The 24572-nt window shown below is 36.2% G+C and overlaps 1 protein-coding gene across 2 annotated transcripts in view; it reads left to right on the top strand.

The window, feature by feature from the left end:
* Positions 1–19984, top strand: part of LOC123529276 (E3 ubiquitin-protein ligase Hakai-like) — a 28392-nt gene extending 8408 nt beyond the window's left edge. For both annotated transcript variants that reach the window (XM_045309542.2, XM_045309543.2), the window contains exons 2-6: positions 2369–2539; positions 5479–5567; positions 7263–7349; positions 10295–10356; positions 17001–19984. In XM_045309542.2, the coding sequence (XP_045165477.1) occupies positions 2369–2539; positions 5479–5567; positions 7263–7349; positions 10295–10356; positions 17001–18000 (1409 nt within the window). In that variant the 3' untranslated portion in view covers positions 18001–19984. The remainder of the gene's footprint in view (positions 1–2368; positions 2540–5478; positions 5568–7262; positions 7350–10294; positions 10357–17000) is intronic.
* The last annotated feature ends 4588 nt before the right edge of the window (positions 19985–24572 follow it).

Below are 24572 nucleotides of genomic sequence, written 5' to 3'. Positions count from 1 at the left end.
TCAGCAGGTCTAAAAATAGAAAAACCTTGTGACCTCTCTAGAGGCCATATTTTTCATGAGATCTTCATGAAAATTTGGGAGAATGTTCAACTTGATGATATTTAGGTCAAGTTCAGAACTGGGTCACATGAGCTCAAAAACTGGGTCATTAGGTCAAATAATAGAAAAACCTTGTGACCTCTCTAGAGGCCATATTTTTCAATGGATCTGTATGAAAATTGGTCAGAATTTTTATCTTGATGATATCTAGATCAAGTTCAAAACTGGGTCACATGAACTCAAAAACTAGGTCACTATGTCAAATAATAGAAAAAGCGACATCATACTCAAAACTGGGTCATGTGGGGACAGGTGAGCGATTCAGGACCATCATGGTCCTCTTGTTTTCTTTAATTCTAGTCGAGTAACTAGTCATAATAAATTAAGCATTTCTGAGAGTTTTTCAATATTTTTATGACCTCAGCCATAGCTGTGAGTCTTACGATAAAAATGGTGGTATACCGTGGTAATTTGGGAAAAAACGTGGTATACCGCTGTATTTTTTCAGGGCGGTACCCAGCCCTAGTTTGCAGGAATTATCTTTCCTGTGGTTATTGCTGTACTGAGTTTGTTATTATGAAAGTTTAATTTGGAGCTTTGAAACAAGCAAACCCCTCCCTTCTAAATCGTTAGCAGGAAGTGCATAACATAATAAAGCCAGGTCCTCAGTTCCTCATACTGCATTGTTTAAGCTGACGTCTCAGTGAGGTATTTGTCAGTTGTTGCATTTTGCTTTTACTATAAGTAAAAGTTCGTTACAATTCTTCAGTGAAAAAGTTGAGGTTTTCGGCAGTCTAATCAGACCCGTAAGCACTAGAATATGTTTGAACATAAAAATTAATAATATTAGAATAAAAATTAAAATTACTTGTCTTTAGTCAAAAAACATTTAAGTTTGGTCCTTTATAGTAATGATAGCATTGCCATGGATCCAAAGCCTTAGAAATTTTCCCTGCAGAATAATTCTTCAGGTTAAAATAAAAGAGTCAGTATTGTTAAATTGGCAATAATTATTTGCTTTTCACAGTTTAGTTCAATATCACACTTCTTTCACCATGTTAGGGAAAGCATTGCTAAAACTTAATAATTTTAAGAAGAATCACACTTGTTTTTCACATGACAAACAAATACTTCGTCATATTTTGAGGGGAAAGCCCTGACCTGTTTGTAATGATGATATGCAAAAAAGAAATGTTCACTGTTTTGTTGTTCTTGTTTCACAGTTTTTAGCTCATCTGATTTTTTGAAAAAAAATGATGAGTTATTGTCATCACTTGATTGGCATTGGCGTTGCCTGGTTAAGTTTTATGTTTAGGTCAGCTTTTCTCCTAAACTATCTAAGCTATTGCTTTAAAACTTGCAACACTTGTTCACCGTCAATAGCTGACTGTACAGCAAGAAACATAACTCCATCCTGCTTTTTGCAAGAATTATGGCCCCTTTTTGACTTAGAAAATATCAGATATCTTGGTTAAGTTTTGCGTTTATGTCAAATTTTCTCCTAAACTATCAAAGCTATTGCTTTAAAACTTGCAACATTTGTTCACCATCATAAGCTGACTCTGTACAGCAAGAAACATAACTCCATCCTGCTTTTTGCAAGAATTACGGCCCCTTTTGGACTTAGAAAATATCATAAAAACACACAGGTAGGACAATTTTTTTATGATACAGAGACAAAAAATCAGATGAGCGTCTGCTGCCGCACGGCGGTGCTCTTGTTTGGATATAATGTCCCATACAAGGTAATTTACCCAAATCAAGAGATGTGCTCAACATAATAAGCATTGCATGCATGTGATTGTTTTAAGAATATGTTTGCTTCAATTTTATGCTTTTTATGCACTTGTAACGTTGTTGGTTAAAATATTATGCCATTCATGTGTAAACCAAAACATGATATTTAGTCTTAGGTAAAAAAACTGAATGAAGGGACAAAGTTTTGCATAGACCAGTTCTCAGAGCATATCATACTTATTAAGGGATGTCAAAGTTCTTCAAACATGTCAAATCTGCAGTTTTAGAAGTTTTTTCTAAGACTTTTAGTGAAGTACTTTAAAATTTTACCCACTTGCATTTTTGGTACATGTAGAAGTTTCAGTTTACTGTCTTATAACAGCACTGCTCCTAATAAAAGGGCAGTAACTTTGAATGCATTTATTATGATTTATGGTAAGCATTGGTCCTGTCACTTTAAACCTTTATCAAAAGGATTCACCTATGTTAAACCAGATATCCATTTGAAGAATTTCTTGCCAGACAGTGCACTTCAAATAAATCTAAACTTTTAAGTAATTTATTTTGTAATTTTGTATTAATCATTTTTCAGACATTGAACTAGAATCTGAGAACTCCCATTCCTCCAGTCCTAGACCAGCCAGAAAGAATATCACTCTGAAGTTAAAGACTGAGAAGTCTTCCTCATCGTCGGGTAGAGGCCGACCAAGAAAGTCGTCCAAGACGGTGAAGAAAGAAGACAGTGACCAGCAGTCAGCTGCAGGTGTGGTATAGTTCTCAGTTGTACAGACATCTTTATTAAACGTGATCAGTCAGATTGTGAGCAGTGGTTTTGCATGTTTTGTAGTTACCATGTTTTCTGTTTAATATTTCTTTAACAAACAGTATACATGGCATATTACTGTACATAGTGTCAAATTACCACAATAACCACATCTTGTGCTTTATAACTTTTAAATTGCCTTACTCTTGTACAGCATGCTCTTGGCGAATTCTCGGTTTGTTTACATTCTAGAATCAACATTTTCTGTAAGCTTTAGAGGAGTGAAAGTCACATTTTTCTGAAATATCACAATTCTCCAGACAGAATTTGAAAAAATAAAAACTTGCATACTTCTTTAAGTAAGTTTCTCATTATTCCATTATTGTGAAAATAAGTTTCTGATTATTTTATTGTGTTTGATCAACAAATATTTTTCTTTACATAGAAATGCCAAAAAAAAAAAAAAAATAGTGTAATATAAGTTATCAATTATTCATTAATTTAAAATAAATTACATTGTTTCCCCTTCTCACTAATTGATATACTTGTAAGGTAGACTGACTCTCCAATAAACAATGACCCTTGTTTATTGGAACCATACTGTGATGGTCATTAGCCCCCAACTGTGCTGGTGAAGACAGAAATCCCTTGGCCCACTGCCAAAATCTAGGCCTTTAATCAAACTTTCACACAACATATATTGCCAAACCAACCTTTGAAATATTTTTGTTTTCCCCTATCACAGCCCAGTGAGGGCTGGTTAGGTATTAATGGATCGCGATAATTTTATTTTAACGGTACTTGGTAACATCCAAAAACAGGTAAAGCAGGTGTATTATCCGATAAGTGGTGTTAATTGGTATAAAGTAGTATTCTTATCTCTAAATACGATAATTTATTGTACAACAGATTTGTAGTTTAGTGGATAGTGTGTCTGACCTGTATTAATTTTATGTTTGTATGGTGTAGGTTCGAGCCAATCTTTTTAAATGATTTTTACTTATTCTATTTTTGCAAGTCTTTTTTACATCATTTTTTTGTGTTTATTTTTTTTTCATTCATACCTTTTTATTTTTTTGTTTATTTAATATATTTTTCATATCATGACATACATGTATATGAATGTTCATTAAAAAGCACTGTCGGTATTTGAGTAGTCATCCTGCTCGCTAGCAGTGTCTGAAGTCTTCTCATCACTGACCTCAATGATGAAACGCTCACAAATAGCTCCAGGTAAAAAACATGCCGCAAAAATATAAAAAAAATAGCTCGTCCTGTATTCGAACCAGCACCGTAAGCTTACAAATCATACGTGTTAACCACTAGACCACGCCGCTACTTACATCGATTTTGCGATATAGGATATTTGTCATGAAATGTGTCCACCTGATTCCCTATTTCATTGTTATGGGTTAATCCGGTATTAGTAAATAAAGGCCACAGTTATCGCGTTTTGTTAATAGGTACATGTAGGGACTTTATACCTATTTTTTTTTTAGCTGACTTGAACATGAAGTGGCAAAAGTGAGCTTTTAGGATTGTTGGATGTCCATAGTCTTTATAAAAGTATAAATGTGGGAGGTTTTCAAAATTGGTAGTCAGTGCTGTCATTAAGCAGCTCTTGTTCACTATGTTTAAACACAGTTTTTAGTTCATTCTAATTCATTTTTATATGCCTGTCTCTGAAAGAGCGGGGCATATTATGTGAACACCCATGGGGGCGGGTGGGCAGCATCCAAAGCATGTCCGCTCTCTTAAGTCCAGCAGTTTTCATCTGATCTTCACCGAACTTGCTGACAATGTTTGTGGACATAATATCTTGGCCAAGTTCGATAACCAGCCAAATTGCCCCAAGCATTCATGGATTATGGCCCTTGAATTACTAAAAAAAAACTGCGTATTTAGCCTTGTCCGCTCTCTCAAGTTGAGCCCCATGTGATTCTGGGACGATCTGTGTATGAAAAGAATTGGAACCACTGCCTTACTCTTGCATGATCATAAGAGGCGACTAATAGGGTCTTAACACTTGGTTTTGCTGTAAATCTGTGATTCCAGCAGGTATGCAAATTTTGTTTCCATACCTCATGTTTTTATTTCGATGTAAATGAGATGTGAAACCAAAATTTGTAGTCCTGTTTGGTGCCATATAACCTATACTGTGTTGGTACGCCTTAAAACGCAAATAAATAAATCTCTTAAGTCGAAAAATTTTCATCCGATCTTCACCAAACTTGCTGACAATATTTGTGGGCATAATATCTCGGCTGAGTTTGATAAACAGCCAAATCGCCCAAGGCACTCTTGGATTGTGGCCCTTGAATTACTAAAAAAACTGCAAATTTAGCCTTATTCGCACTCTAAGTCGAACAGTTTTCATCCGATTTTCACCAAACTTGCGAACAATGTTTGTGGGCATAATATCTCAGCCAAGTACGATAACTACCCAAATCGCCCCAGGCACTCTTGGATTATGCCCCTTAAATTAGGCCAGTTCGATGACGGGCGTTTTTTGTGACAGTCTGGCACTCTTGTTTGCCAGTTGTAATGTTATGTTTACAGAATGTTTATAAACACCTATAAAATCTTAATCAAATCTAATAGTGGCTGATTCTGGTCAGGTTGTCAAGAGTAATGTGCCCTTGATTTATCCAAACTGATGTATTTCACCACTGGTATACACTACTTGCCATTGTATTTCACGATTTTAATACTCATAGCATTTCTTCACCAGCTGAACCATATTTAAGACAGAGCTTCCTGTTACATTTCATTGCCCCTTAAACAGAAGTGGATTTGTACTTCCTTCAGTAGTACAATATTGTCCTGTTATTTAGAATTTGTTTGAAACCTATGTACAAAATGGTTGTGCATTATTTAGGATGATGCAGACACATTATTATGTGACATATATTTATGGAACTGTTGTATTTTGTTTGCAGAGGATGAGGTGCTAGAGACACCAATATTTAAAACCATGGAGCCAGGAGAACCGCTACACCACAATAAAAAGTTGAGATGGGATCATAAGGTAAGACTGGAAGTTATTATAACCCTGAAAAATAGAATTTACTGCCAGTTATTTTAGGTTTTGTGGGAGACATCTGTTGCTGAGTGGATAAGTTTGCTGACTTTTATTCACTTTCCCCTCATATGCCATGGGTTCAAGGTTATCAGGGTGGTTCTACCGAAGTTCCCACCAGTACTTGAAATAATGACCAAATGGGCACCTTTGGTCTTCCTTTATCATCAAAAGCTGGTAAGTCATTGTTGAACAGTTGTTAGGATAACTTTAAACCAAAGCAATAAATAAGTAGATAATTAAGGCTTTCTCAGAGATTTATGATGAATGTAGATATTTCAGTACTTTTGTTCAAATTAACCGTTTATTGCCTACAACTTCTGTGTTAGTACTCTTGTTGGCAGTGCTTTCCCATCTGATCTCGCCAGTCAAGCTGTGATTGTGTTGATTTTTACCCCCACCCCTCTTGGAAGGAGGGGTATATTGTTTTGCAGATGTCTGTCTGTATGTAGACCAATCCGTTTCCTTATGATAACTCAAGAACGCTTGGGCCTAGGATCATGAAAGTTGATTGGTGATTGGAAGGTTGATCATGACCAACAGGTGACCCTATTGATTTTGAGATCAGTAAGTCAAAGGTCAAGGTCACAATGACCCGGAACAGTTACAGTTTCCGGATGATAACTCAAGAACGCTTGGGCCTAGGATCTTGAATGTTGATAGGGAGGTTGATCATGACCAGCAGATGACCCCTTTTGATTTTGAGATTAATAGGTCAAAGGTCAAGGTAACAGTGGCCCAGAACAGTTAAACGGTTTCCGGATTATAACTTGAGAACGCTTAGGCCTAGGATCACAAAATTTGATAAGGGTGTTTATCATGATCAGCAGATGACCCCTATTAATTTTTAGGTCAGTAGGTCAAAGGTCAAGGTTACAGTGACCCAGAACAGTAAAACCGTTTCTGGACGATTACTTGAGAATGCTTGGGTCTAGGATCATGAAAGTTGATAGTAAGTTTGGTCATGACCAGCAGATGACCCCTATTCGATTTAGAGGTCAATAGGTCAAAGGTCAAGGTCACATTGACCCAGAACAGTAGAACTTTTGTGTACAGTGACCAAATAATTTCTGTTCCTTGTGCAATTACTGAATGCATCAAGGGGGCATTTTGTGTTCTACGTGCTCTAATTAATACTATATTCTCTCATCCTAAGTCCATATTCATCAAGGTTAAGACTTTGTTAGACTTGGAAACCCAAAATATTCAAATTGCAATATACCTGCCTGCTTAGCTCAATAGGGAGAGCACTGATCTACGTCTTCCACCTCTGATTCATGTGGGGAAGTTGGCATTTACTTGCTGAGAACAGGTTAGTACTGGTACAGAATCCAGGAACGCTGGTTAGGTTAACTGCTCGCCGTTACATAAATGAAATACTGTTGAAAAATGGAGTTAAACCCAAAACAAACAATCAAATTGCCATATAAATGTTTGGGAAATTCATAATGCTAAAATTTATTGCAGCTGTCTGCACCTTTAGATGATTTATTCAAACTAAGTTTATTCACAAGATCTCCTATCCTAATACATGGCAGAGACAAAAAACAGCACTTTGAAATCTTATTATATAAAACATTGATGAATATTGGTCCTGTTCTCATGTTTAACAGTTATTACAGCTATTCATTCTGTGTTTTACAGGTGAACCTATTAGGAGAGAAAGTGGTAGACCCTCTCATCCATTGCTGTGGAATATGTTCACTGCCCATCTTAATTTATGGTCGAATGGTGAGTCAGTTATAACTCCCTTATGTATGTTTCACTGGAGGGCAGTGATGGTTTGCCCTGTCAGTCTGTCTGTCCATCAGTCTGTTTGTCACATAAAATGGGATTCTGCTGTAACTTTGAAAGTACAAGAGACTTTTTCATGAAACTTTGTACAATGATAGATGGCAGTTCAGACAGTATGTACATCCTTTTATTTTGTTGTTGTGGCAAAAATTACAGTTGCTATGGCAATAAATAAACTTAATATATGGCAAAATGTTGCAATCTGTGATGACTTTGAAATGTGAATGATATTTGGTCATGAAATGTGGTACATGGATAGCTTCAATATGGAAAATTTCAAAGTTGTTTTATTTTGTTGCCATGGCAAAAATTTGATACTATAATAATTGGAAATGTAGAATAGACATGTAATATATAGAAGACAGTGTGCAAAACATACATAAATTTGTCCATCTGTCTGTCCTTTTGTCAGAAAAAAGTAGTTGATTCTGCTATGGAAAACTTTAGATATGCAAGAGGTTTTTTCATGAAACCTGGGACATTATAATAGGAAGCTATATAAAAGATAAGCAGATTTTTTAGCTCGACTATTCGAAGAATAGTCTAGCTATTCTACTCACCCTGGCGTCGGCGTCGGCGTCGGCGTCACACCTTGGTTAAGTTTTTGCATGCAAGTACATACAGCCATCAATTAAAGGCATATAGCTTTGAAACTTATATTTTCTTTTTCTAGGTCAATTACCAACCTCTCTAGGTCAAGTCCCATAACTCTGACATGTATTTTGAGCAAATTATGCCCCCTTTTGGACTTAGAAAATTTTGGTTAAAGTTTTACGTGCAAGTTACTATCTCCAAAACTAATGCAGATATTGATTTGAAACTTCACATGTGTCTTCGGGGTTATAAAACTAGTTGATAGCAGCAAGTCCCATAACTCTGACTTTCATTTTGGCCAAATTATGCCCCCTTTTGGACTTAGAAAATTCTGGTTAAAGTTTTGCGTGCAAGTACATACAGCTATTTCTAAAAGGCATATAGATTTGAAACTTACTTTTTCTTTTTCAAGATCAATTACCAACCTCACTGGGTCAAGACCCATAACTCTGACATGTTTTTTTGAGCAAATTATGCCCCCTTTTAGACTTAGAAAATTTTGGTTAAAGTTTTACATGCAAGTTATTATTTCCAAAACTAATGCAGATATTGATTTGAAACCTCACATGTGTCTTCGGGGTTATAAAACTAGTTGATAGCAGCAAGTCCCATAACTCTGACCTTCATTTTGGCCAAATTATGCCCCCTTTTGGACTTAGCAAATTCTGGTTAAAGTTTTGCGTGCAAGTACATACAGCTATTTCTAAAAGGCATATAGATTTGAAACTTATTTTTTCTTTTTCTAGATCAATTACTAACCTCACTGGATCAAGTCCCATAACTCTGGCATGTATTTTGGGCAAATTATGCCCCCTTTTGGACTTTGAAAATTCTGGTTAAAGTTTTACATGCAAGTTTCTATCTCCAAAGCTAATGCAGATATTGAATTGAAACTTCACATGTGCCTTCGGGGTTATAAAACTAGTTGATAGCAGCAAGTCCCATAACTGATATGCATTTTGGTCAAATTATTCCCCCTTTTGAACTTAAAACTCTTTTGATATTTAACCTTTTTGGGTAATATTTTCCTGCTTCTGGGACAATATTTCGAATAGTCGAGCTTGGCTGTCTTATGGACAGCTCTTGTTTTGTCTGTGGTCTATTAATATGTTTGTTCATCATTCAGTCACAAAAGATATATATAGCCTGCATGAACTTTAAAGATGAAATTATTTTTTTTGAAACCTATGTTATTGATGATAGATTATTTGGCGAATATGCAGGTCTTTGAATCAAGTTTCAATATAAATGATTTAATCCTATGACAAATACCCCTTCTTGTAGGGACTTCTGTGTCTAGGCAAAAAATAGTTCTTCAGCAGTCAGTTGTATTTGAAGTTTTTAACTATTAAATGGGGGTCTGTGTCCTGTATATCCATATGTCTCAATTATACTATAATTTATAGTTTCTTATAACTCTGTGCAAAACATGGAAGATATTATGAATGAGTTCACAAGTATCTTCATTTTAAGAAGTAATATGTTAAGCATTAAGTTTTTTGAACTTTAAATACTGCACAAAAAACAACTACATTTAAATGCAACATTCTAGGAATGACCTGAAAAAAGATGGATCTTACGAAAAAAAAGGTACTAGGTTAAATCCAAGTCAGGAATTCTTATACAGTGAAACACCGCTCGCTTAAGCATCAATGACTCGAGCACCCGGGCTCGCTCGAGCAATTCATGTGGTCCCGGCCGATTTCCTTCTATATTGTTTATGAAATTACCATGGCTGGGTCGAGCATCGATAACTCATTCACTCAAGCATGACACCTGGCCCCTGTGTATTAGTTTACTCTTTGTTGCTTATGGCAAACTCGAGCAGAGGTGTCAAGTTGTTTTCACACCTTCGGCGGTCAGAATGTATCGGTTAATTTAAAATTTTCGCACATCATGAGAATTGCATGGTCTATTCCCCGACTGTCTTAAATGTTTGTTTGTCGGTGTATTTGATCTGATAAAGAGATCAATTATTGATGAAAGGTGGGAGAAAAAAATTATTGATCAAAATTGTTATTAATTATTTCTTTTTTCTGTTTGCATGCAAATAAAGGAAATAAGATAGCCTTTTAATAAAATTGAGACGATAATTATGAGATCTTAATTTGTGGAAGAAAATTGAGAATTCGGTTACAGTATTTCAAATAAAAAAAATGTCTTAGCTGTTTCTTCACATGTGTCATTAACGATCTATCATAAATAACGTTTGTTTTTTTGAAAATGTCACGAGTGTGTTTATTATTACGCATCACCGTTTCCTTATATTAAGTTTTATGTTATTTCAGATCCAGTGTAAACATGTGTTTTGCTTTACTTGTGCAAAAAAGACAGAGAAATCATGTCCAAGGTAAATATAATAAGCAAATGTGTGCCACCATAGTTGCATTAATAATCAGGGTGGCCACCGACTCTGGAAAACAGGGAAAACAGGGAAAAATGCTAAAAAAAATTCCCTGCATGGAAAATTCAGGGAATTTGAAAATTTTGAAAAAATCAGGGAATTATCAGGGAATTTTTCATAAATTGAAAGAAAAAATTAAAAAGACTGTATAATTATGTCTTCGCTACTGGTGGTTTCTCTACATAATAGTTACATTTATTTTATATAATACAGAATACTATACCTAGTAAAGGCACTCAGTGTTTGATGATTCTAAAACTGTTATTCATCAACTATAAGAGATATGTTTTTAGCTCGACTATTCGAAGAATAGGGGAGCTATCCTACTCTCCCCAGCGTCAGCGTGAGAGTCACACAAATGTTAAAGTTTGCGTACCACCCCAAATATTTTCATAGTCCATTGAGATATTGCTTTCATATTTTGCATACTTGTTTACCACCATGACCCCAGTCTGTAAAAAGTAGGAGGCAACTCTATCAAGCATTTTGACTGAATTATGGCCCCTTTTCGACTTAGAATAAATGTTAAAGTTTGCGTACCACCCCAAATATTTTCACAATCCATTGAGATATTGCTTTCATATTTTGCATACTTGTTGACCATCATGACCCCAGTCTGTAATAAAGAGGAGGCAACTCTATCAAGCATTTTGACTGAATTATGGCCCCTTTTTGACTTAGAATATGCTTATTATAATGTACTCATTGCTTATATTATACTATCAAGCACTGAGAATAGTCGAGCGCACTGTCCACTGACAACTCTTGTTGTTTCTAAAACGGAGAGAAGCTAAAAATGGAATTGAGGAACCATTGCCTCAGAGCTCAAATACTAATACATTGTTCTTTGAAAGCAAGCAGAAGTTGTTACACAACTAAAAACTACCGGTAAAATGAATTGAGTGTCAGTATATTGCTGACATTAACAAAATGTATACCAACATTTGAATCATGCATTATAAGTACCTGTGTATTGGTAGTAGTTGCTTGTTACACTTTTGCTAGTTATTAACATTAGTCTTGAATAGCATAATTATGAAATGTATTTTTAAAACCATAAAATTAGTAACTTCATGAGAAAACTCTTTGGATTTGAAACCAGTAATGGAATCAAGACTAGCCTGTACATTCTATGTAGTCTGATCAGGATCCATGTTGTTTGTTTGTGCACATTAACTGTAACAGCCATAGGTCTATAAAAAGTTAAAATGAACAGGATGGTTCCTGACCAGAGTACAGGCTTTTTTAATCCATACTGTGGCCACAAAGTCATTATGCAGGTGTCCCATGTCATGACTTGAGTTTGAAACTCATTTACCCAGAAAGATGAAATTGTTGTTATGAATGAAGGAGGTGTTGACAGTTGTGTGCAAATTTAGTGGACTAATTCATTTTAGAAGAAACACTGAATGGCTAGAATGTTTGTGATGTAGAACATTGATAATGTTTAGAAAGTTATATATTTGTAATGCTTAAAGGCTTATTTGTAACCTTCTGCTTTAATATGCAGTATGATTATGAAGATTGTAGTGTCTTTGTGGCATTATAAATCAGGCTCAGTTCATTTACATTAAAACATGATAACTGATTATAGCTGTAATCACATTGTTAATTGTACCCCCCGACAAAAAGTTGTAAGGGGGGGTTATACTGGTTTCAGGTTGTCTGTCTGTCTGTCCGTAGACACAATTTTGTGCGCACCATCTCTCCTCATCCCCTTGACACAATTTAATGAAACTTCACACAAGTGATCAGTAACAACAGTAGTTGTGCATGGGGCATGTTTGGTTCTTTCAGAAAAAAAAAAATTACAGAGTTATGGGACTTTGTTTTTTGTTACTATACTATATACATAGACACAATCTTGTGCACACCATCTCTTCTGATCCCCTTGGCACAATTTAATGAAACTTCACACAAGTGATCATTAACAATAGTAGTTGTGCATGGGGCATGTTTGGTTCTTTCAGAATTTTTTTTGCAGAGTTATGGGACTTTGTTTTTTTTTTACTATACTACAATGTATATACATAGACACAATCTTGTTCGCACCATTTTTTTCTTTATCCCCTTGACACAGTTTAATGAAACTTCACACAAGGGATCAGTAACAGTAATAGTTGTGCATGGGGCATGTTAGATTCTTTCAGAAAAAAAAACTGCAGAGTTACGGGACTTTGTTTTTTGTTACTATACTATATACATAGACACAATCTTGTGTGCACCATCTCTCCTGATCCCCTTGGCACAATTTAATGAAACTTCACACAAGTGATCAGCAACAACAGTAGTTGTGCATGGGGCATGTTTGGTTCTTTCAGAATTTTTTTTTTTTTGCAGAGTTATGGGACTTTGTTTTTTTTGTTACTATACTATATACATAGACACAATTTTGTGCGCACCATCTCTCCTCATCCCATTGACACAATTTAATGAAACTTCACACAAGAGATCAGTAACAACAGAAGTTGTGCATTGGGCATGTTAGGTTCTTTCAACAACAAAAATTGCAGAGTTATGGGATTTTGTTTCTTGTTAACATACTATGTACATACAGTCTGCATATGCAATCTTGTGCGCGCCTAATCTTCCAAACCCTTGCACACAACTTAATGAAACTTCACACAAGTGATCAGTACCAACCCTAGTTGTGCATGGTGCATGTTACGTTCTTTTAGATAAATATTCTGCATTGTTATGGGACTTTGTTTTTTGTTACAATACTGTATACATACAGTCTATATACATAAAGTCCACATAATTATGCAATCTTGTGTGCATCAAATTGCAATGTTCTGTGTCAGTTCATGCGGGGAGTACATTCATCACCTTTAGTGATAGCTCTAGTTTGAATAATCAATGTTATAGGCAATAAAAGACTCTGGAATTAGTATCACAACAAGTTACAAAATAAATAATGGTATGTACATGTTTGTGAAATGTAAGTCATGCTGCTGAAGTATTGAAGTTTTCTTTTTGAGCTGTTTTGAGTTGTTACTTACCATATGCTTACTTCTCTTACTGAAGTTGCTCAATGAGATCTTAAATTACCGATATAATTGATTATTGAAGCAGGATTCTGAAAATAAAGTAAATAATGAATATATTTTCAAAGTATAAAAAGTAAATATAATTTCATATGTATATAAAATAGATGTAAAATAAACAAGTTTATTGGTAGAGAAGGTATGTCTAGAAGGGGAGGATGGAGGCCATAATATTACTACATTTATATTCACTATTGTTGCTACGCCAAACAAAGTATCAGGGAAACTGACTATCCTGTCAGGGAAAATTCAGGGAATTATCAGGGAAATTTACTTCAGATTTTTGGTGGCCACCCTGATAATTGCCCCCACCCACTCCCCACCCTTTGAACAAGTTGAGGTGTCTTAATAACTGGAGAATGGTATGGTATGCAGGAGTCTAACTTAGGTAATTGCCTGTTGTTAGTAGAAGATGCTTTTTAGGGTTTAATTGTAGGTCAAACATCAAGGAAACAATAATTTTCAGACAGAAATGGGTTTCAGCTCAATAACTGGAACTTTATTACACCTACACCTGTCTTTAGTCAGGAGATGACTCCTATTGTTTTTGGCAACAGTATGATTTTGTTCATAGAAAATACCTATAGATTTTAGGGTTAGTTGGTCAAATGTCAAGATGAGTGTGACATTTACACTGAAAATGTTTTCAGCTCAATAACAAGTATCATTTGACCTTCACAAAACAATTGCCTGTAATCAGACGGCACCTCTTGCTTTTAGGGTCTGCAGTCAAGGTTACATTGAACTGTAGAAGTTCCAACTTGGGAAATTCTCTGGCCATTAAATGGAAAAGACTTGGGCATACAATGATCATACTTGATAGGCTGGCTGTCTGTGGTCAGTAGATGATTTACTTGGTTTTAGGTGTCAAAGATCAGAGGTCAAGGTCACATTGACCGTCAGACTGAAAATAGTTTCTGCATAATAACTAAAGAAGGCTTAACCCTGCAATGGTCAAATTTAGGATTATTGCCAGATGTCAGTAGATGGCCCCTGTAGCTTTTGTGGTCAGTATGTGAAAGGTAAAGGTAATGTTGACCTTTAGGTTTAAAACACTTTCTTCTCAATAGCTGAAGAAGGCTAGGGTCTACAGTTGTCAAACTTTATAGGATTATTGCCTATTGTCAAAAGATGACTCCTATTTTTTTGGAGTCGGCCCAACATCTGGGTCAGAAAAACCTTAAAAGTTAAAACATATTCTGCTCAATTATGGAGAAAGCTTTGGCCTAAAGTGGTAAAACCAGATTGAATAGTCCATTGATATTGTGAATGCTTTCTTCCATATTGTATAAATAGTAATGGTAATTTAAAAAGACTGAAAACAATGGGATTCAGTAAATTTAGACAGTATTAAAGTAAAGGAAAATCGTGAGATGTTCAGTTAATTTTACCTTACTGTGGAATCATTTAAATTAATTTTCATGGGGGACTAATTTTCATGGATTTTGTGTCTTCCTCTATCTTTGAAATGAAAGGCACTGGCCTCCAGATCGTACGACAACAAAAAGACAAAACATATAGGTATCAGGAAACTAATGCTATATTTCTTAAGAAAGCTTTGAAACTGAATTACTGACAGACTATAATTATGTTATGGAAACACACAAAAATTAGTACTTTTTCCTAATTTTTACATCTAAATTTGAAAAACTTTTGTAACGCTTTACTCGAGGTATTCTGCCTTAATTAAAAATTGTTGAAAAAGACGTTAAACCCAAACACACACACATAAATATCTATATCTTTGGTGTATTGGTAAAGACAAAGGGGGGGGGGGGGGGGGGATTTATTGCAGCGGAGGTCCGGGTTCGATTTCCGACTCGGGCATTTTTTTCTTCTTGATTTGTCATTTTTAGCTCACCTGTCACAAAGTGACAAGGTGAGCTTTTGTGATCGCGCGGTGTCCTTCGTCCGTCCGTAAACTTTTGCTTGTGACCACTCTAGAGGTCACATTTTTCATGGGATCTTTGTGAAAGTTGGTGAGAATGTTCACCTTGATGATATCTAGGTCAAGTTCGAAAGTGGGTCACGTGCCTTCAAAAACTAGGTCAGTAGGTCTAAAAATAGAAAAACCTTGTGACCTCTCTAGAGGCCATATATTTCATGAGATCTTCATGAAAATTGGTCAGAATGTTCTTCTTGATGATATCTAGGTCAGATTCAAAAGTGGGTCACGTGCCATCAAAAACTAGGTGAGTAGGTCAAATAATAGAAAAACCTTGTGACCTCTCTAGAGGCCATATTTTTCATGGGATCTGTTTGAAAGTTGGTCTGAATGTTCACCTTCATGATATCTAGGTCAAGTTCGAAAGTGGGTCACGTGCCTTCAAAAACTAGCTCAGTAGGTCAAATAATAGAAAAACCTTGTGACCTCTCTGAAGGCCATATTTTTCATGGGATCTGTATCAAAATTGGTCTGAATGTTCATCTTGATGATATCTAGATCAAGTTCAAAACAGGGTCATGTGCGGTCAAAAACTGGGTCAGTAGGTCTAAAAATAGAAAAACCTTGTGACCTCTCTAGAGACCATACTTGTGAATGGATCTCCATAGAAATTGGTCAGAATGTTCACCTTGATGATATCTAGGCCAAGTTTGAAACTGGGTCACATGCCTTAAAAAACTAGGTCAGTAGGTCAAATAATAAAAAAAACCTTGTGACCTCTCTAGAGGCCATACTTTTCATGGGATCTGTATGAAAGTGGTCTGAATGATCATCTTGATGATATCTAGGTCAAGTTTGAAACTGGGTCAACTGCGGTCAAAAACTAGGTCAGTAGGTCTAAAATTATTAAAATCTTTTTACCTCTCTAGAGGCCATATTTTTCAATGGATCTTCATGAAAATTGATCTGAATTTTCACCTTATGATATCTAGGTAAAGTTCAAAACAGGGTCACGTACCTTCGAAAACTAGGTCAATAAGTCAAATAATAGAAAAACCTTGTGACCTCTCTTAGAGACCATATTTTTCAATGGATCTTCATGAAAATTGGTCAGAATTTTTATCTTGATAATATCTAGGTCAAGTTCAAAACTGGGTCACATGAGCTCTAAAACTAGGTCACTATGTCAAATGATAGAATAAATGACGTCATACTCAATACTGGGTCATGTGGGAAGAGGTGAGCGATTCAGGACCATCATGGTCCTCTTGTAAAGATAGTTTAGAAACAAAAACTCATATTCTAATGTTCATATGACCCAACTTAAAGAAGTTGAAGTCAACAAATTTTTATCCTCATGAAATGATCTTTTTGGACAAAATCCACAAAATTTCTTGTCCACAATTTTAAATGGTTTTACAGTATTTGCCAGCAGCTCACCCAAAATTAAACTTACAGCCGGTGCAGCTTGTTGAAAAATGTTTTCATTCAAATGAACCTAGCAAAAATAAAACATAACGTCAACCAGGTCATGGTGACCTCTACACTATATACCATCTCTACTGACAATTGGCAAACTTCGGAAGTGAATTTGCACGAGATATTTAGTAAGAATATTACCAGTGTTGTTGTAAAAGGTATGTTGTGTTTCTTTCCAGGTGTGGTGATCCTGTACAGAGGATAGAGCAGTCAGCCCTTGGTACGGTATTTCTCTGTACATACGGTGGGTCTAAACATGGTTCCAATGGCTGTAGACGGACTTACCTTTCCCAGAGGGACCTTAATGCACATATTGGACATAGACATCTAAAACATGAGATTAAGGACCAGAATCTGTCTGTGGCTGCTCAGAAGGCAGGAGCTGTGCTGACCACACCTAAAGTAGCTGTAAATCCCTCCCCAGCACAGCCTGCTCAACAGGCATTTTTAGAACAGTTTACGTCAGCAATACGACAAGTAGCTGCGGCAACTGCAGTGGCAGCGCGAGCACCACAGGAAAATTTATACTTGCCAGGGCAGGTTGGAGGTATGCAGCATGCACTGCCTATTTCTACGGCCCATCAGCCCCAGCTAGCTACTGGACTGCAGTCACAGCATGTTTACACACCTTCCGGGACAATAATGCAGAGCTTGCCTTCATCACAACCTGTGTTGTCACAGTCGGTGGTATCGTCGGCAGCTGATAATTACACTTCTGCCATACCGGTTGTAGGCTCCAGAATAAAGACCTTAATTAGTGTGCCTATACAAGATGATGAGTATAGTAAAAAACCACAACAAACTTATCAGACTCATCCGGCAGGGGCAGCAGCACTGCCAAACATGAATTATCCCCCGCCTTCTATTGGACAGTATCCAGTTGGAAGCATTGCCCCTAATATACATCAACCACCGCCTGGTGTGCCCCCTCCAATGTTTTCCAGTCAAACAATTCCGAGCTCGTCATTTACCAGCCCGCCACCGGGACCTGTACCACAGATGATACAGTCAGGTCCGCCTAGAGCACCGCCTAGGATGGGTGGTCCACCAGGGGGACCAAGGTACTATGACAATCAGGGTCCACCTCGAGGTCCTTGGACAACGGCTCCACCTAGGGGGCCAGGAGGACCACCTCATCCACCAAGGGGACCCCCTAGAGCAGATTATAATTACTACTAAAATAACAGTATAAAAGATTTATTTATGTTTTAGTTGTGGTTTTATGAATTATTGCTTCTGAGCTGATGCTACTGTATATCTTATTTTAGATGGAAGTAGGAATGAGCTTTAAACACAGGTTATTTAAGATCACGGTCTTGACATAATAAAGTGCTTTATCAGTTTTGTTTTAGAAAAGAGCCGCGCCATGAGAAAACCAACATAGTGGGTTTGCGACCAGCATGGATCCAGACCAGTCTGCGCATGCTGTTCGCTTTTAAAGCCTACTGCAATTAGAGACAGCGTTAGCGAACAGCATGGATCCTGACCAGACTGCGCAGATGCGCAGGCTGGTCTGGATCCATGCTGGTCGCAAAGCCACTATGTTGGTTTTCCCATGGCACAGCTCAAATCAAGTCTTAATTCAGTTGTTGCAGATTATAACAGAGACATACAAAGTAATTATAATGTTCAACAAATTGAGAAATGTTTGTGTCAACTTCGTAATAAATGGAAATATGATAATATACATAACATATTGATTTTCAAATTACTTTACATTGTTACAACCACTTAGTTTATCCCCATTCTTCATGACCTTATCCATAATATATGAAACATTAGCTCGAACAAGGGACTGAGGTAGTTCTCTAGTGTAAGATTAGTGGGTTATCTCTTTTAACAGTTGAGGTTTACTAACACTGTTGTATTATAAAAAAATTAACTTGAGATGGGGTCATTTTTGCATAGGCTTTATTTAGTGACTATATGGTTAAAAGCCTTCAATGTGGTGTTAAGAATTTGCAAAGTTTGAATGCTTGTGTTTTGGGAAAAACATGAATATTACCTTATTATAGTGCTGTCTATAAGTCAAAATCGGATCTCTTGAAAACTGTAAAGCAGTTTTCTGCACAAGTTTTACAGTGGACATTTAAGGCAGCAAATACTACATTGTTCAACAGTTTTGATCTATGCATCAAAAATTTGGTAAACAACCTTTTATCAGCTTTAAAATCAGAACCAATACCTTCAGACAGCAGATAATTTCACCAAGAAAAGGAGTACACACAAGTGTTTGCAGTTTTTATACACCCGTCTGAAAGAGCGGGGTAAATTATGTGAACATCTGTGGTGGCAGCGGCAGGGCGGGCGGGCGGCGTCCAAAGCATGTCCGCTGTCCAAGTCAGTTTTCATCAGATCTTCACCAAACTTGCTGACAATCTTTGTGAGCATAATATCTTGGCCAAGTTCGATAATCAGCCAAATCGTCCCAGGTACTCTTGGATTATGGCCCTTGAATTACTAAAAAAACTAGCAAATTTAGCCTTGTCCACTCTCTAAGTCAAACAGTTTTCATTCAATCTTTACCAAACTTGTTGAGAATGTTTGTGGGCATAATATCTCGGCCAAGTTCAATAACCGGCCAAACTGCCCCAGGCACACTTGAATTATGACCCTTGAATTATTCGAAAAACTGAATTTAGCCTTGTCCGCAAAGTCGAATATAATCCAACCAAGACCTCAATCTTTGTGTAATCATTTCATTTTCGATTACTTTCTATTACACTAATTTTTAGAGAAGTCTAAAATGTTAAGTAAATTTAGTAAGAATAAATACATTTAACTGAAAATGACAAAATATTTTCACCTTGATCAAATTTTATAATGAAGCTGATTGTTTTATGAACAACTTCATTTCATTCTTTTGTGTCTTAGTTAATTATCATCAGTTATTTCAAGATAAATCATTGACAATTAATTTTAGGTGTCTGCTGCAATGAATATTTTATTGTGCCATTGATATGCCTGTGTAAGTTTTTAGATCGCAAAGAAATTTATGTTAATTATGCTTCCAATGTTTTTTATTCACAGCTTTAGAAGGTCCTAACAAAGAATCTTTTCAGCTACATTAAACCCTATTCTAGAAGGCTTTATATCAGTAATATCATAATAAATTTTATGATGTAAATTTGTGGCTGTTAATAAAAGCTTGTGAAAGACAAAGTATGATATGAAAGGTTAATATTTCCTGGAAAAGACATTTTGATATATTAATGAACTGTGTGCTGAGAATAGGGATGGATGATCTTACTGGCATGAAAATGACCAAGATTACCAAATGGTTGTAAAACTTGGTTATACAGGCAACATGTGGCCTTTTGGTTTTAACAAAGTCTTTCTATGGTTTGACCTAGTGACCTACTTTCTGACCTCCGGTTATCCAGATTTGATCTTAACCTAGATTTCAAAGGCACAAATACTCCAAAAGAGTTTAATGAAGTTCAAGTGGTAAATGTGGCCTCTATATTGTTAACAAGATTTTTCTATAATTTGACTTAGTGACCTAGTTTGTTACCTCAGGCAAACCAGTTTTAAATTTTTCCTAGATTTCTTAAAGACAAATATTCTGGTCAAGTTTCATAAAGCTTGGGTAGAAACCTCTAAAATTGTTAACAAGGTTTTCATTGATCTACTGACCTAGTTTTTGATCCCAGATGACCCAATACAACCTTGTCTAAGCTTTTATTGAGGTTACAATATTCTGAAAAGTTTCACTAAGATTGGGCTAAAATTATGAACTCTAGATTATTGACAGTCAAATTGTTGACAATGGAAGATGACGGACTAGGAGCGTTCACAAATGCTACCTCAGCTGTTATCCATTTTAATGGATTTGTGCATTTGTAAACATGATGAGCAAGATATACAAAACGTAAAACAGCACAAAATGACTGCCATCATTTAGAATATGTGTATTCTCTACTAAAAAATGTTGTTTTTTGTGATCGCATTTCGTTCGTCGTCCGTCCGTTCACATTTTCTTGTGAACACGATAGAGACCACATTTTGCAATCAGTTTTAATCAGACTTGCACATAATTTGTATTGGCATAATATCTTGGTTCCTTTTGAAAACTGGCCAGATGCCATCATGGGTTCCAGAGTTATGGCTCCTTAAAGGGCCAAAATATGCTATTTTGGCTTGTGAACACGATAGAGACCACATTTTGTAATTGATTTTAATCAAACTTGCACTCAACTTGTATAATATCTCGGTTCCTTTGCTATTTTGGCTTTTGCAATATAGAGACTTCATTTATGGTTTGATTTAATACAAACTTGCAAAATATCATAAGCAGCAATAAATCTTGGATTCCAATTTATCCAATAACAGGTTCCAGAGTTACAGCTCCTGATTGACCCCTGAAAGAGCCAAAATTTGTTAATTTTTACCTTGTGAACAGGATAGAAGCGACATTTTACATTGGATTTTAACCACACTTACACACAACTTAAGTCACAATAAGATCTCAGTTACTTTCGAAAACCGGCCAGATTCCTTTAAGGGTTCTGGAGCTACTGCCCCTGAATGGTACAAATTTTTCTATTTTGGCCCTTTCAGCCAAACAGAGGTTTCATTATGCTTTGATTTGATACAAACTTGCACAGAATGTTTAATTGATGATCTCTAAGCCAAGTTCAAACTGGATCATGTTGGTCAAAAACTAGGTCACCAGGTCAAATGAAAGGAAAAGCTTGTTAACACCCTAGAGGCCACATTTATAATCCTATCTTTATTAAACTTGGTCAGAATGTTCACATTGATGATTGCTAGGGCAGATTTGAAACTAAGTCATGTGGGATCAAAAACAAGGTCACTCACTTGAATCAAAGGAAATGCTTGTTACTCTAGAGGCCATAGCTTTGACCCTATCTTAATGAAACTTGGTAAGAATGTTTATCTTGATGATTCCTTTGCCAAATCCGAAACAGGGTCATGTGAGGTCAAAAACTAGGTTACCACTCAAATCAAAGGAACAGCTTGTTAACACTGTAGAGGCCACATTTATGACCTTGTCTTCATGAAACGTGGCCAGAATGTTTATCTTGATGATTCCAAGGCCAAGTTTAACAGGTGAGCGATATAGGGTCATCATGACTCTGTTGTTTTTGCATTGTGGCTCTAACTACAGCATTTATATAAACATAATAACTCGTACAGTATTTTCTCGGTATCAATAATCTGTAATAACCTTTCATAAACAACAGAGGCAAAACGCAAACTGAATGCATTTTACTCGTGGTACAGGACAGACAAGACCTAACAAGAGGGCCATGATGGCCCTGTATTGCTCACCTGAGTACCATTGCTCAAAATGATATGATCAAGTTTTGCCATAGAGCACATAGGCATACACATTAAATATCATCAGGATAAACATTTTCTTGTAACAGTCCCTTTTGACCTAGTCAGGTCCAATTTCCATACCAAGTTTGAGGGTCCTAGGCTCAAATGCTGCATTTTTGTACTAACATGACTATTCCTTACCCTGGAAGACTTAAATAACATTTAAAACCAATCTCATTACATGCTGCTGATATATATTCGTTTACATAAAATAAAGGGAGGTAATCTGTCATAAATTCAGTCTAAAGTTATCTACCCTGATTGTCCGAGTCCATCTGATGGCACATTGACATTTCAAGTCAGTATCTTCATTGGTTTCTGATATACACCCGTTTTAATATGAAACAAAGGGAGGTAATTTGACATCAATCAATTCATAGCTATCTACCCTGATTGCCTCTGTCCAACTAGACAGTAATGAAATTTCAAATGAGTTCTATATAATAATAATATTTACGGAGATAAATCCATTTTTATTAGCTCACCTGTCACAAAGTGACAAGGCGAGCTTTTGTGATCGCGCTGCGTCCATCGTCCGTCCATAAACTTTTGCTTGTGACCACTCTAGAGGTCACATTTTTAATGGGATCTTTATGAAAGTTAGTCAGAATGTTCATCTTGATGATATCTAGGTCAAGTTCGAAACTGGGTCACGTGCCATCAAAAACTAGGTCAGTAGGTCTAAAAATAGAAAAACCTTGTGACCTCTCTAGAGGCCATATTTTTCACAAGATCTTCATGAAAGTTGGTCTGAATGTTCATCTTGATGATATCTAGGTCAAGTTCGAAACTGGGTCACATGCCATCAAAAACTAGGTCAAATAATAGAAAATTCTTGTGACCTCTCTGGAGGTCATATTTTTCATGGGATCTGCATGAAAATTGGTCAGAATGTTCAACTTGATGATATCTAGGTCAAGTTCGAAACTGGGTCACGTCCGGTCCAAAACAAGGTCAGTAGGTCAAATAATAGAAAAACCTTGTGACCTCTGTAGAGGCCATATTTTTCATTGGATAAGCATGAAAATTGATCAGAATGTTCATCTTGATGATATCTAGGTCCAGTTTGAAACCGGGTCAACTGCGGACCAAAACTAGGTCATTAGGTCAAATAATAGAAAAACCTTGTGACCTCTCTGGAGGTCATATTTTTCATGGGATCTGTATGAAAATTGGTCAGAATGTTCATCTTGATGATATTTAGGTCAGTTTCGAAACTGGGTCACGTGCGGTCAAAAACTAGGTCAGTAAGTCAAATAATAGAAAAACCTTGTGACCCCTGTAGAGGCCATATTTTTCATGGAATCTGCATGAAAATTGGTCAGAATGTTCATCTTGATAACTTCTAGGTCAAGTTTGAAACTGGGTCACATGCGATCAAAAACTAGGTCAGTAGGTCAAATAATAGAAAAACCTTGTGACCACTCTAGAGGCCATACTTTTCATGGGATCTGTATGAAAGTTGGTCTGAACGTTCATCTTGATGATATCTAGGTTAAGTTTGAAACCGGGTCAAAAACTAGGTCACTAGGTCTCAACATAGAAAGACCTTTTGACCTCTCTAGAGGCCATATTTTTCCAATGGATCTTCATGAAAATTGGTCAGAATTTTTATCTTGATGATATCTAGGTCAAGTTCAGAAGTAGGTCACATGAGCTCAAAAACTAGGTCACTATGGCAAATAATAGAAAAAAACTCGGTTCATGTGGGGGCAGGTGAGCGATTCAGGACCATCATGGTCCTCTTGTTAAAATCAGGGGAGGTAATCATGAATTGGTATAGGCATGTAGAAGATACAGAGTACAAGCCTATACAACAGTATATTAGTAAAGTATTCATATCGATAAATGTTCAGTCAAGAGAAGGAAGACATAAATAACGTTTCAAACCAATCTCATTAGAAGCTGCTAAGGTGTATTCATTTAGATAAAATATAAAGGCAGGTAATTTGTCATAAATTAAGTCAATATGTATCTTCACTGATTGTCCAAGTCCATCTGTTGACATAAATGAAATTTCAGATCAGTATCTTCATTAGTTACCGAGATATATCCATTTTAATTTGAAATAAAGGGAGGTAATTTGAAATAAAATCAGTCCATAGTTTTCTGCCCTGATTGTCTCAGCCCAACTAATGACAATAATGAAATTTCAAATAATTCCTATAAGTACTTACTGATATAAATCCATTCTGATTACAATAAGGGGTGGTAATCAGATATGAAATAACTGGAACCTACGATTGGATCTGACAGATTCATCATGGAATCAAAGATTTCTTGTTGTTGAAGATATTTTGGAAGTTTGTATCAAACAAGAGGGCCATGATGGCCCTATATCGCTCACCTGTTATCATTGCACTTGAGGACAAGAAGGTCCTCAGAAAAAATATCTAAGTCCAAAG

The sequence above is a fragment of the Mercenaria mercenaria genome, chromosome 13 (assembly GCF_021730395.1).
Source record: "Mercenaria mercenaria strain notata chromosome 13, MADL_Memer_1, whole genome shotgun sequence".
Classification (NCBI taxonomy): Eukaryota; Metazoa; Mollusca; class Bivalvia; order Venerida; family Veneridae; genus Mercenaria; species Mercenaria mercenaria.
This window is presented reverse-complemented; position numbering and strand designations above follow the sequence as displayed.